The 14099-nt window shown below is 47.8% G+C and overlaps 1 protein-coding gene and 1 pseudogene across 1 annotated transcript; one reads left to right on the forward strand and one right to left on the reverse strand.

The window, feature by feature from the left end:
• The first annotated feature begins 207 nt into the window (after window positions 1–207).
• LOC132808038 (zinc finger protein 239-like) lies at window positions 208–1679 on the forward strand (annotated as a pseudogene).
• Window positions 1680–3170: 1491 nt separating this feature from the next.
• Window positions 3171–12172, reverse strand: LOC132808044 (sulfhydryl oxidase 2-like). The gene is made up of 2 exons (XM_060821957.1): window positions 11906–12172; window positions 3171–3388 (listed from the first exon to the last, which is right to left on the reverse strand). The coding sequence occupies exons 1-2, from the start codon at window positions 12157–12159 to the stop codon at window positions 3283–3285; spliced, it is 360 nt and encodes a 119-aa protein (XP_060677940.1). The 5' UTR covers window positions 12160–12172; the 3' UTR covers window positions 3171–3282.
• Window positions 12173–14099: the final 1927 nt, after the last annotated feature.

Here is a 14099-nt window from a genome sequence, read left to right on the forward strand (position 1 = left end):
TTTCTGTCCCTGTAAGATCCTGAATCAGCACCTTCAGGGGAATTAGTTAGAGTGGAGTGAGAACAGAGGGGGAGGGAGAGTGGGATGTGCTTTAAATTTTGTGGAATAACAAAAGAAAAGAATGTTCTGCAAAAAGTAGAATTGCTTGTTCAGAATTTCTACCCTGCACTGACAGTGATGACTTTTGTAATCTATTCTGACAGAATTTTTGAAGATTTGAAGAGGGAAGTTTTAAAATCAACAGATGAAGGGCTTATAACCGAAACATTGACCCTCCTGCTCCTCGAATGCTGCCTGACACCCCTGTGACTTTCCAGCGCCACATTTTTCGACTGACTCTCCAGCATCTCCGGTCCTCACTTTGATGTCAATGTCTAACAGTCACTCAGTCCACTGGGGCCAGCAAAGATTTTCGCCGTGATTTCTGAGAGAGGAATCAAAGCTTTTTGGTTCCTGTCTGAGTATGTTTTCAGCATCAGTGGGACTGGACGAGAGACCCCACTGTTGCAGTGCACTGTGTGTGGAGCCTGAAACAGCTTAAAGAAGGCCTGGAAAGGGGATTTCACGGCAGGGAGGGGCTCTACACGTGTTTGTGTGCAGCTGAAGCTTTGGCCATGGAGAAACCCGAGGAATCCCGCCCTGTGGAGAAACCGTGGAAGTGTGGGGACTGTGGGAAAGGCTTCTGTGTCCCGTCTGCCCTGGAGACTCATCGGCGCAGTCACACCGGGGAGAGGCCATTCCCCTGCACCGACTGTGGGAAGGCCTTCAGACATTCCTCCTACCTGCTGGCCCACCAGCAGGACCACACGGGGGGGGAAGACCCTTCAGCTGCCCCGAGTGCGGGAAGGCCTTCGTGTTTTTCTCCGCCCTGTTGGCCCACCAGCGGGTCCACACAGGAGAGAGGCCGTTCAGCTGCCCAGAGTGCGGGCAGGCTTTTACCAACAACTCCACCCTGCTGAGGCACCAGCAGATCCACACGGGGGAAAGGCCCTTCAGCTGCCCTGAGTGTGGGAAGGCCTTCAGCTATTCCTCCACCCTGCAGAGCCACCGGCGTGTCCACACCGGGGAGAGACCCTTCAGCTGCCCAGAGTGTGGGAAGACTTTCAGCAATTCCTCCAACCTGAGGACTCACCGGCGGGTCCACACTGGGAGAGGCCCTTCAGCTGTCCTGAATGTGGGAAGGCCTTCAGCAATTCCTCCGACAGGCTGGCCCACCAGCGGGTCCACACTGGCGAGAGGCCATTCCCCTGCCCCAAGTGTGGGAAGGCCTTCACCCCCTCCTCCAACCTCCGGAGGCACCAGCGAGTTCACGTACCATCGCAGGGGGATTGAAGGAGTGAAGGCTGAATGTCATTATTCACTGGACTATCAGCCCAGCTCCCGGGACTCCCGGGTTTGAATCCCGCTGCAGCAGATGGCACTATACAGGGTATGGGTTGAAATTGCTGAGTGAGACAATGCTTCCTCTGGGTTACGGCTGTACTAAGGATCCAATTAGAAAGGGACATCTCGGTGCTGACCAATAGTGAAGACAGTGAGGTTGGGTGGGCGTATAAGCGTGAGTGAGTGTGCTTTATCTTGAGCTGTTTAAAAAGCAGCTACTTTTTCTCTGCCTTTTTGCTGAGGGGGATTTGAAGCTTTGACAAGGTTGGGTCACAATAAAGGTGAAGTGAACTTAACGCCGAGCTCAGACTCTCATTGAAGGCTTTGAGCTCCGAGAGGTTTTGGTTTTAAAGCTACTCATTTCTTTCAGCCTTCTGCACTAAGCTTCCCATGTCGCTTATCAGTTGGATCAGTGAATGAGCAGCCAGTATCGTTTGAAATGGTAAATGTTTCAGGAGTGCAGAGTGTGAGAATTCTATTCGAGAGGGTTCAGTAAAGATTTATCAGGATGTTGCCAAGACTGGAGGGTTTGAGTTAGGGGTGCCATCATTGAGATTGATAAAATCATGGGGAGTGGAGGTAAGGGCTCTTCCTTAGCGTAGGGGAGCTCAAGACTAGGGGGCACATTTCTTTAAAGTGAGAGGAGAGAGATTTAAAAGGAACCTGAGCGGCAACATTTTGACAGAAGGCAGTTTACACGTGGAATGAAGTTGGATGAGGATGTGGTAGATGCAGATGAAGTTACAAATTATAAATGACATTTGGATGAGTACATGAATAGGAAGGTTTAGAGGGACATGGGCCAAACGCAGACAAATGGGATCTTATTGAAGTGGCCTTATTGAAAGCAGTAGAATTCTGAAAGGGGCTTGACAGGATTGATGCGGATAAAATGCTCCTTTGTGGGGTGAGTCATAGAATGCCAACAATGTGGAAGCAGGCCATTCAGCCCATCTATTCCATGCTAGCCCTCCAAAGATCATCTCGCCCACATCCATCCCATGGCCCATCAACCCGAAATTGCACATCAAGGGTCACTATGGGTAATTTACCACAGCCAATCCATCTGAACCTCTACACACTATTCTATAAATTAGCTTCTCAAAAATGTCATTTAAATGTAGAGTTTTTCTTTAAGCAAGACGTCAGTCTGACTCAACATTCGGGTGCAGACAGAATTCACACTTATTGTTAGAAAAGCTGTGCATTTGAATGACATTCTTGAGAATGTAACAAAAAACAAGTTCTGGGATTGACATGCCAAAGAACAGAAACCCATTCTAAAGGTGAAAAATTTAATCTAAAATTGTCTGATGTGTCACACTTCCATGACACTAGACTCCTTTCGATATAAATTGTGATCATGATCTCATTCTCCACAGCCACCTGATGAAGGAGCGGCGCTCCGAAAGCTAGTGCTTCCAAACAAACCTGTTGGATTATAGCCTGGTGTTATGTGATTTTTAACTTTGTCCATGGGAAACACATGAGTTGTGGGACTGGTAACAGTTCTTATTTTGTGATCTATTCCAAGTGAAATTCCTACTCTGCGCAGGCACGGGTGAACAGTTTGTTTTTTGTACTTTGCGCGAGATCGGGCTAGCAGCTTTTAAATCCTTATGTTAAGCAGTTGAAGTAAACTGTCGATCAGCAATTGTATTCCGAGAGTGGTACTTCCAGCTCTGGTAATCCTGTTGCATCAGAGAGAGGGAGAGGATGTCACATCTAAAGAGCAAACTGAAAAGTTATTTCGCTTGTTGAGTCAGTTCCTCACTCAGATGAGACGGGATACTGCTTTTAATGGATCATAATTAAATGCTACAATGGAACACCTTAAATTCGAGGTGGTTTGAAAGGGAAAACAGAACAGTAACTTTGAAAAGAGATATTGTTCCATTTCTAATCTTGGGTGACCCATGAGACATTTTTACTGAGAGCTCCATAATCATCTTCCTGCTGGATATTTTTCAGGGCAAACAATTTCTGGTGAGAGAAATTCTGCATCCTGGGAAGGCGAGAAAATAAAAAAATCAGGCTGTTAAAAGCATTTTAACTGTGGGTCCATGAGCTCTCGTGGGAGCAGTGCATTTGCCAAAAACATTTCTGACTGAAAGTAGTTTCCCCACTGAACGTTAAACAGGCATTGAGAACGTTGCGCATTATAGTGTGTTCCTGAGGACCGGAGGAGGATTGAACTTGCCAACGTGAACCACACTTTGCAGAGAGAGGAAATTTCTCCGGATGGAATAGGTTGATGGAAGTCAACAATTGTCAGATTATTTCATGCAAATAACAGCTGGTATAGGGAACACCTAGAAGAGGGGCGTCTGTAATGAGTACACAGAAACAAACTCTTCAGTCCAGGCCAGCCAGATATCCTAAATTAATCTAGTGACCCATTTGCCAGCATTTGGCCCATAACCCTCTGAATGCTTCCTATTCATGTCCCCATCCAGGTGTATGGTTTTCTTCGGAGAATACTTGGGTGAGAGCCAAGATATGCTATTCCTCAGCCTTTCCCCACTGAGCTTGACCTTTCCTTCATGATAACTGGAGCTGGAGAAGCCTGAAAGCTGAAAAGGATTCCTGGGGATAAAAAACTTTTCCTTTCAGTTTCTACAAGTCAATAATTTATAGAACCCCTGCAGTGTGGGAAGAGGCCTTTCGGACCAACCAGTCCACACCAACTCTCCGAAAAGCAACCCATTCAGACCCATTCTCCTATTACTCTACACTTACTCCTTAGTAATGCACCTAACCTACACATCCCTGATTACAATGGGGAATTCACCTAACCTGCACACCTTTGGATTGTGGGAGTAAAACCCACAGCCCTTGAGCCCAGCATTAAAAATAAATGGAAAACGGCAGTGGCAAAAGAGAGCGCCGTACTCACAGAAGTGGGACAAAGGAGGGAAGTTGCAGTCCGGCGTGAAGGTGAATCTTCATTCAGAGGCAGAGAATCAGCAGCAGGTTCGGAAACTCATGGAGCACCTTCCGCATTCAGACAACATGGGGGGTTCTGATTGGCAGGAGGACCGGTCTTCTTCCGGTCCTCCTTGGCATTGTATTGGTTCGTCAAAAGTAGGTCGCGCGCCTTTCGACGGAGAGCAAGAAGCATGCGCAGTGATTTGCTGACACCGGCAAATATGCGTTGTGCCTTACTGACACCGAGGAGCATGCGCAGTATGCTCTGTGGCGATGCCATTATTACTGACGTTTTTAAGCGTCCAAATGCAAATCGGGGAAAAAAAGGATAGAATCCCATTTTTTCCTGTGGCTTCAGATTTTATTCCTTTTGCATTGTCTGGCTGTTCAACTTTTTAAATGCCTTTTCCCCAGGGTAGTGGGAGCGAGTCCAGAACTTGAGGGGCATAGATTTAGGATGAGGGGGAAAATATTTAGGAGGAAGCTAAGGGGCAACTCTTTCACACAGAGGGTGGTGTGTGTTTGGAATGAGCTGCCGGAGGAAGTGGTGGAGGCTGGTACAATTACAGCATTTAAAAGGCACCTGGATGGGCATATGAAAAGGAAGGGTTTAGAAGAATATGGGCCAAATGCTTACAAATGGGTCACTACATTAAATTAGGATATCTAGTCAGCCTGGACTGAAAGTCCTTGTGTCCATGCTTTACAACTCTATTTCTACATAGTTGGAACCAATTTCACGAGACTAAGTATAGGCCATTCACCCCTTACAGCTTGTCCTGAGCTGTAGCCTAACTGCGCAGACTTCAATAAAAGTTTCAGAAAGATTTCAGCAGCTCTTTTAAAAAAAAATATGCTTTCAGACGTTTCTGAATATGGTTTTAAAAAAATCACACAACACCAGGTTATAGTCCATGGGGGAATGGATTTGGGCACGGTGGATACCGGAACGAATGGACAGGAGGCGCTGTTGGTGGAGGTGGGAATGGACAGGGGGCACTGAGGGTGTTGGGGGAAATGGACAGGGGGTGCTCTGGGTGGCAGGGGGAATGGATGGGGGACTTGTGGCTGGCGGGTTGAATGAACTTGGGGGGAAGCTGTGGATGATGGGGGAATGGACAGGGGGCGCTATGGGTTAAACAGTTGGTGCTGTGAATGGCAAGGGGGACTAGGCAGGGGCGTCGTGGGTGGCGGGGAGAATGGACAGGGGCACTGTGGGTGGCCGGTGTGGAATGGACAGGGAGCACTGTGGGTGGCTGGAGGAAATTGACAAGAGGCACTGTAGGTGGCAGGGGGAATGGATAGGGGATACTGTGGCTGGTTGGAGGAATGGACAGGAACTGATGTGGGTGATGGAGGAGACGGTCAAGGGTGCTGTAGGTGGCAGGGGGAATGGACAGGGGTCGCTGAGGCTGGTTGGAGGAATGGATAGGGGCTGACGTGGGTCATGGACGGGAATGGACAGGAGAAAAGAGAGAATGTGGGGGGGGGGGAAAGAGAGAGAGAGAGAAAATGGACAGGGGGCAGAGGAAGACTGGGGGAACTGGGACAGAATGTGAGAGGGGCCAGAGAGAGAGAGAAAATGGGGGCATAGCGTATTGTGGAGGAGTGAGAGAGAATGGGGTGGGGTCCAGTGTGTGAGCAGAGACCAAATTGGGGGGGGCTGCAGAGTGTGGGGGGAGAGAGAGATAGAGAACATGTACGTGGGCAATTGGTGGGAAGAGAAAGGACAAGAAGCAGAAGATGGGGGGGGGTGGAGGGAACAGAATGGGTGGGTGGGCAAAAGGTGGGGGTGAGAGAGAGAATGAATGGCGAGAGGGTGGGAGAGAGAGAGAATGGATATTCTAAATCCCCACAGTGCAACAAATTCCTAGTTTCCACCGAAATCCCAGATGGACTCACTTAGTTGCTTGCTGTCTCCCAAATGAAATATTTCATTGTAATTTCTTCCGATCCCAGTAAGGGCAAAACATCTTTGAAAGCTGCTCTGAAGGTCCTGCCTTCACAACCACTCTTCTGCTTTCACCGAAGACAATTACAGTCAGATACCACAGAAACAGAAACATGGCCCAACTCGTCCATGCAAACCAGATATCCGAAATTAATCTATTCCCATTTGGCAGCATTTGGCCCATTTCCCTCGAAACGCTGCCTCTCCATGTACCCATCCAGATGCTTGTTAAATATTGCAATGATACCAGGCTCCACCACTTCCTCTGGCAGCTCGTTCCATACATGCAACACGCTCTATGTGAAAAAGTAGCCCCTCAGGGCCCTTTTAAATCTTTGCCCCCTCAGCTCAAACCTCTGCCCTCTAGTTTTGGACTCCCCTATCCTAAGGAAAAGACCTTGGCCATTCACCCCTATCCATGCCCCTTATAAAATGTTACCCCTCAGCCTCCGACACTACAGGGAAAACAGCCCCAGCCTATTCAGCCTCTCCCTCAAACCCTCCAACTCTGGCACCAGCCTTATAAACCTTTTCCAAACCCTTTCAAGTTTCACAACATCCTTCCATAGGATGGAGACCAGAATTACACACAATATTCCAAAAGTGGCCCAACCAAGGTCCTGTGCAGCTGCAACATGGCCTCCCAACTCCTTCACTCAATGCTCTTACCAATAGAGGAAAGCATACCAAACATCATCTTCACTATCCTGTCTACCTGCGACTCCACTTTCAAGGAACTATGACCCTGCATTCCAAGGTCTCTTTTTTCTGCAACACTCCCCTTAACTGTGTTAAGTCCTGCCTGCATTTCTTCACCAAAATGCAACACCTCCCATTTCTGCAAATTCAACTCTATCTGCCACTGCGTAGCCCTTCAGGCCATCTAATCAATTCTAATTTAGTGAACTCTCTTTCCTCTCTCATTCCCTAGAAACTGAATATCTCCATCCCTCACGCTCTCCCTCCATTTTCAATTTGCTGAAGCTAATCCTTGCTGCACCTCATCCTGAAGGGTCTGGCTTATGCTGATTAACAGGCCCACACTCAGGGGAGATCTAAACATACAGAATACTGAACAGCCTGGACAGAGTGGATGTTGGGTAGACGTTTCCATTGGTCAGAGAAACTAAGACCCGAGAGCACAGCTTTAGAGGAAAGGGATGACCTTTTAGAATAGAGATAAGGAGAAACCTCTTCAGCCAGAGAGCGGTGAATCTATGGAATTCATTGGCACAGAACATTGCAAAGGCCAGCTCACTGAGGATATTTAAGATAGTTAGGTTCTTGAGTATCAAGGGGATCAAGGGTTACAGGAGAAAGCAGCAGAATGGGGCTCAGAAACTCATCAGCCACGATTGAATTGTATGAGCAGACCTGATGGGCTGAATAGCCTACTTTCTGCTCCTATGTCTTATGGTCTCTTGCTGTCCAGGACACAGAGAGAATTGGGAGCAGGAGTCAGCTATTTGGTCTTTTAAGCCTGCACCAGCATTAAACAGATCACAAATGGATATGGATCTCCCTACGTCGAGCAGCAGCTGGGACTTTGTTCACTGGAGTACTGGACGTTAAAAGGTGACCTTAGAGAGGTTTAAAAGATCATGAGGGGTACAGGTGAGGTGAACGGCAGGTGTCATTTCAAGATTAGGGAGCAAATGTTTAAGGTGAGAGTAGAACAATTTTGAAGACCTGAGGAGCACCTTTTATTTTAAAAAGAGAGTGGTTCGTGTGTGGAATGAAGTCGAGAGGAAGTGATAGATGCAGGAACAGTAACGTTTAAAAGATGTTTGGATAAGTAGATGAATAGGAAAGGTTCGGAGGGACATGGGCCAACCACAGACAGGTGGGATGAGGTTAATTTGTGAATATAGTCAGCATGGATTAGTTGGACTGGAGGGTATGTTTCTACGCTGAATGACTGTCAATGTTCTGTACTGGTTTTAAAATTATTTTCTTGCCTTCCCACTAACCATCCACTTCTCTGTTGATCAAAACTCAGCCTTAAATATATTCAATGATCCCCGAACTGAAGAAAGAAATCCCCACTTCTGAACTCAATTCCTCTTGCTAATATACCACTTGCCTTGCTGATTGCTTGCTGCACCTGTCTGACAACTGGCAGTGACTGGTGTAGGAAGACACTGAGGCCTCTTTGGACATCCACACAGAGTCTTCGAGTCATAGACATGGACAGCATGGAAACAGACCCTTTGGACCAACCCGTCCATGCCAACGAGATATCCCAACCCAATCTAGTCCCACCTGCCGGCACCCGGCCCATATCCCTCCAAACTCTTCCTATTCATATACCCATCCAAATGCCTCTTAAATGTTGCAATTGTACCAGCCTCCACCACTTCCTCTGGCAGCTCATTCTATACATATACCACCCTCTGTGTGAAAAGGCTGCCCCTTAGGTCTCTTTTATATCTTTCCCCCCTCACCCTAAACCACATCATTCCAGATGAAGGACTTGTGCCCGATACGTCAACTTTCCTACTCCTTGGATGCTGCCTGACTTGCTGTGCTTTTCCAGCACTGCACGTTTTGACTCTGATCTCCAGCATTAGCAGTCCTCACTTTCTCCACTTCCCAATATATCACCATTTAAACAAGACACCTCATTTCTGCTTTTTTTTTCACAGCAAAGACTATAACTTCACACTGTGGTACTGCACTTGGCAGGTGTTTGAGGCACAGACCGGGACCAGCTTTTCCAGAGTCTGGTCTCTTTCTGGATTCACTCCCTTTTCAGTTGCTGCAAGTCAACAATTGGATCCCAGAAAATAAAAGAAATAGAAAAGGGAGTGAGAGAAGAGAGTGCTGTTGGACAGAGGAAGGAAATTACAGTCTTGGATGAATCTCAATCTTCATTCAAAGAGGGAGGAGCAGCAGCAGCTTCAGAAGCTCATGGGTCAAGATTGAAGTCATGCTGGAAAAGCACAGCTGGTCAGGCAGCATCCGAGGAGCAGGAAAATCGACGTCTCGGATTCAGACAATAGGGCTGCTCTGGATGGTAGGAGGACCAGACTCCCTCCGGTGTTCCAGTGCTCCTCATTGGTCCGGCCGCTAACACTATTCTTCCTATTACAGGGCGACCACAGCTATACTCAGTACTCCAAAATAAATGGCCTCACCAACATCCTGTACAACCTCAATGGAGAACAAAGAAAATTTACAACCCAGGAATAGGCCCTACAGCCCTCCAAACCTGAGCTGATCCAAATCCTCTGTCTAAACCTATCGCCCAATTCCTGAATCTGTATCCCTCTGCTCTCCAACGACTCATGCATCTGTCCAGATGCACCTTAAATGAATCTACTGTCCCTGCCTCTACTACCTCTGCTGGCAATGCGTAACAGACACTTATTACCATCTGAATAATGTACTTTCTGTGTGCATCTCCAACATGATGTCCCAACACCTGCTTTCATTGTTCACATGCTGAGTACAAGAGTGCTGAACACCTTCTTCACCCCTCTCTATCTACCAGTGATGTAACTTCCAAGACCAATGAACCTGAACACCTCCAGGTCTCTGTTCTACAACATGACCCAGGGCCCTACCATTACCTGTTCAAGTCTTGCCCTCCTTTGTTTTAGCAAGATGCAACCCCTCACTTATATCCGTACCTCTCTCATACACACACGCTCTCTCTCAGACATACACATACACCACCCCCTCAACACACACACCCTCTCGCAGGTTCATTCTCCATCACAATCTCACTTTATCAAGCAGGCACACATGCAAATACACGGAGTCTTATATACAAACTCTGACACACACTTCCCTGATGAAGGGCGTTTCCCCAAAACATCAATTTTCCTGCTCCTTGGATGCTGCCTGACTTGCTGCAGCACCACACACTCAATCCTAAACCTATTACCCTCTAGTTCTGGACTGCCCCATTCAAAGGAAAATACCATGTCCATTTACCCTATCCATGCCCTTCATGATGATATAAAAGCATATAAGGTCACTCCTCAGACTCTGGCAAGCTACGGAAAAAAGTCCCAACCTGTCCTTATGTCTCTCCTCATCCGGGTCGCCAAGACACATACCTGAGGTTATAAAGTCTGCTCCCTCCCTGGATTCACTCCAGTTGCTACAAGTGAGCCTGCTCCGTCATTCATTAAGATCATGGCTGATCTATCCATTGTCTCATCTCCTCCTCCCTGCACTGTCACAGGAACCCCTTAATTCCCCTACCAGGCCAAATCCCACCCGACTGTGTCTTGAATATACTTAATGAAGCTGCCTCTATTGCTTCCTTGGCCAGAGTATACCCTAGATTTTGATGCAGGTCTTTTGCCTGAAACATCGATCTTCCTGTAATCTGGATGCTGCCTGACCTGCTGTGATTTTCCAGCACCACTCTAATCTAGACTATTCCATAGAGTCACGACCCTCTGGGAAAAGCAGTTCCTCATCTCTGTCTGAAAGCTACTCCTTCTAACCTGGAGGCCTAGTGTCACCCACCAGCAGAAATGACCGGACAGGGTAGGACTTCATCCCCACAGTGCAATGACATTGGGAAGATGTTTCCATTGGTAGGAGAGACTAGGACCAGAGGACACAGCGTTAAGAATAAAGTGAAAACCTTCAGGAACAGAGATAAGCGATGTCTCCTTTTCTGCTGACAGCGAGGAGCCTGGACAATGTATTGGTGACATGAGCGAGCAGGTGCACTGTTGTTCACACCGAGGAGCAGTCGCAATGTGCTCTGTGGCGATGCTGGTGTTATTGACAGATTTTAAGTGTTCAAATGCCAAGAGGAGAAATAAAGGGTATAGCCACAGTTTATTTTCCCCTCTGAGGCTCAACATTTTATAGCTTTTGCATCTTGTTTGGCTGCTCAACTTTTTTTAATATATCGTTTCCCCAGAGTAGGGGTGAGGTTCACAACTAGAGGGCATAGGTTTAGGGTGAGAGCAGAAGGATATAAAAGGTACCACAGGGGCAACTTTTCCATGCAGAGGGTGGTGCATGTATGAAATGAGCTGCGAGAGGAAGCAGTGGGGGCTGGTATAACTACAACATTTAAAAGGCATCTGGATAGGTATATGAATAGAAAGGGTTCAGAGGGATATGAGCCAAGTGCTGGCAAATGGGACTACATTAATTTAGGATATCTGGTTGGCATGGACAGGTTGCACCGAATGAATGTGTTCCCATTCTGTACAACTGTGAGACTCTAAACAATACAAAGTATATATTTTCAAGTACCAAACTATCTCCATGTTAACAAGGCTTAGTGCACAATCTGCTTTACAAACCATGCTCAACAGGTCCTGCCCCTTCAATGACTGAGGAACATATACATGCTGGTGCATAGTATCCTTCACTAGTATTTACACACTACCCTCAGCAATTGCACAAGTAACAGCAAAGGGCAAACAGCACAAGGATGAAACACACAGTGAGGGGTAAACAGCACAAGGATTAAACACACAGTGAGGGGTAAACAGCACAAGGATTAAACACACAGTGAGGGGTAAACAGCACAAGGATTAAACACACAGTGAGGGGTAAACAGCACAAGCGCCAGTAAAAGCAGATGGAAAGTGAGTGTAAAATGTGACTATGACAGGACAGGCCCCACATTCCTTCCCCTCCGTCCCCCCCCACAACCTGCCTCACCTTTCACCTCCCGGGCCCAGTACCTTCCAGGTGGCCCCATAGTTGACACAGGGGCCGCCCCACGACCAGTAGAACTCCACCACCCAGGCGCCCGACCAGTTCCCAAGCAGGTCCTTAACCCCATCCGCCTCCAGAATGTTCACCGGCTCCTGGCTGCTGTACAGCCGGCCGGTGTGGCCGTGACACAGCAGCTGCGCCAGGAAGGCGGCGGCGGCGGCCAGTGCCGGGTGTCTGCCCGGGCCGCACGGCGCCATTTTCCTAACGGCCGCCCTCCCACCGCTTCCTCGCTCGAGCGACTTCTCCTCCCAACCGCCTTCGCCCCCGCGTGACGTCTGCACGGGGGGGATGGGCGGGGCCGGGGAGCCTCACCGTCACCAAGCAACAGCCACCTCGCGCTACAACTGCTCATTCACAAAAACAAACTCTCCTGTCTCGCTCTGCAGCTGCAGGGGGGGGGGGGGGGACACTGCCACGTTTCGAGGAGCCCTGTCTACATTGGGAAAGCTCACCGCTCCATTTAAACACATATTCCGACATCTAACGGAACGGCCTCATATCTAAAGGGGGAAATCTGCATTTTAAAGGGACATGGACATTTTAACGGGTATTTCCGCAAATACAGGGATGTAAATGGACGAGATTACATTTCAAAGGGATGTGGGCACATTCAAAGGGATATCTTAATATATAAAGTGACGCAGTTATATCTAAATGAATCTACATTTCGAAGAGACGTTGCCCTGTTTATAAGTAGAGACAATAGGTGTGAATTCTGTCTGTGTCCCAATGCTAACATTTTTCTTACAAAAGCTCTGCACTTAAATTACATTCTTGAGAAGGTAATTTATAGATTAGAGTGTAGGTTAGGGAGAATTGGCCGTGCTAAGTTACCCATAGTGACCAGGGATGTACAGGTTAGGGTGGATTGGCCATGGGAAATACGGAGTAAGGGTTTGGGTATGGGTGGGATACTGTTCAGAGGGCCAGAGAGAAATAGATGGGCTGAATGGCCCACTTCCACATTGTCGGAATTCTCTGACCCTCCCCACAAAGGGGCATTTTATTTGCATTTACCCTGTCAAACCCCTTTCAGAATTCTACTGGTTTCAATAGAGGGATACAGCACAGAAACAGACACTTCTGTCCAATTCGTCCACGCACACCAGGATTACAAACTAAACCAGTCCCACTTGCCTGCATTTCGCCCATATCCCTCTAAACCTTTCTATTCATGTACCCATCCAAATGCTGTTTCAATGTTGTAACTGTACCTGCATCGACCACATCCTCAGCAAGTTCATTCCACATGCAACTCACCCTCTTTCAAATTGTTGCCCCTCCGGTTCCTTTTAAATCTCTCTCTTCACATTTAAAAAAATGCCCCCCCCCCGAGTTTTGAGCTCCCCGCCGCGAAGCAAGAGCCATTTGCTATTCACCTTACCTCCACTCCTCATGATTTTATCAATCCCAATGAGGTCGCCCCCCCAACCTCCTGTGCTCCAGTGAATAAAGTCCCAGCCTCTCCTTATAACTCAAACCCTCCAGTCCTTACAACATCCTGGTAAATCTTTATTAAACCCTCTCTAACAGTATTCTTCCAATTACAGGGCCACCAGAACTGTACTCAGTACTCTGAAAGTGGCCTCACCAACATCCTGTACAACCTCAACATGATGTCCCAACCCCTCTCCTCAATGGTGTGAACAATGAAGGCAATGTTGCGAGATGCCGTCTGAAAACCATCCCGTCTAGCAGTGATGAGAAAGTGAGGTCTGCAGATGCTGGAGATCAGAGCTGAAAATATATTGCTGGAAAAGCACAGCAGGTCAGGCACCAAGGAACAGGAGATTTGACATTTCGGGCATAAGCCCTTCTTCTTCGCTTGTCTACCAGTGATGCAACTTCCAAAGAACTATGATCCCTGAAACTCCCCCCCCCGCCCCCCACCTCCCAACCATGTCTGTGTGTTCTACAACACGACTAATGGCCCAACCATTATCTGTACAACCCCTTGCCTTTATTAAGCGTCTCTCTCACACACATACTCTATCTCAGACAGACTGACACACACACTCGCAGCCTCATACTCCATCACACTCTCTCTTCCCCAAGCATGCACAACACACACTTCTGCGCACTCACAAACTCACATGCACACACACTCACTCTCTCATGCATACACACACACTACTCT

Source organism: Hemiscyllium ocellatum (assembly GCF_020745735.1).
Source record: "Hemiscyllium ocellatum isolate sHemOce1 chromosome 27 unlocalized genomic scaffold, sHemOce1.pat.X.cur. SUPER_27_unloc_3, whole genome shotgun sequence".
Classification (NCBI taxonomy): domain Eukaryota; kingdom Metazoa; phylum Chordata; class Chondrichthyes; order Orectolobiformes; family Hemiscylliidae; genus Hemiscyllium; species Hemiscyllium ocellatum.

What these genes read in the sequence shown, in the direction of transcription:
- LOC132808044 (XM_060821957.1), bottom strand. Translation starts at nt 12,159, where the DNA reads ATGGCGCCGTGCGGCCCGGGCAGACACCCGGCACTGGCCGCCGCCGCC. An exon ending in CTGGGCCCGGGAGGTGAAAG is followed by an intron (nt 3,389 to 11,905) that starts GTGAGGCAGGTT and finishes TCGCCTTCCCAG; the next exon opens with GATGCAGAATTTCTCTCACC.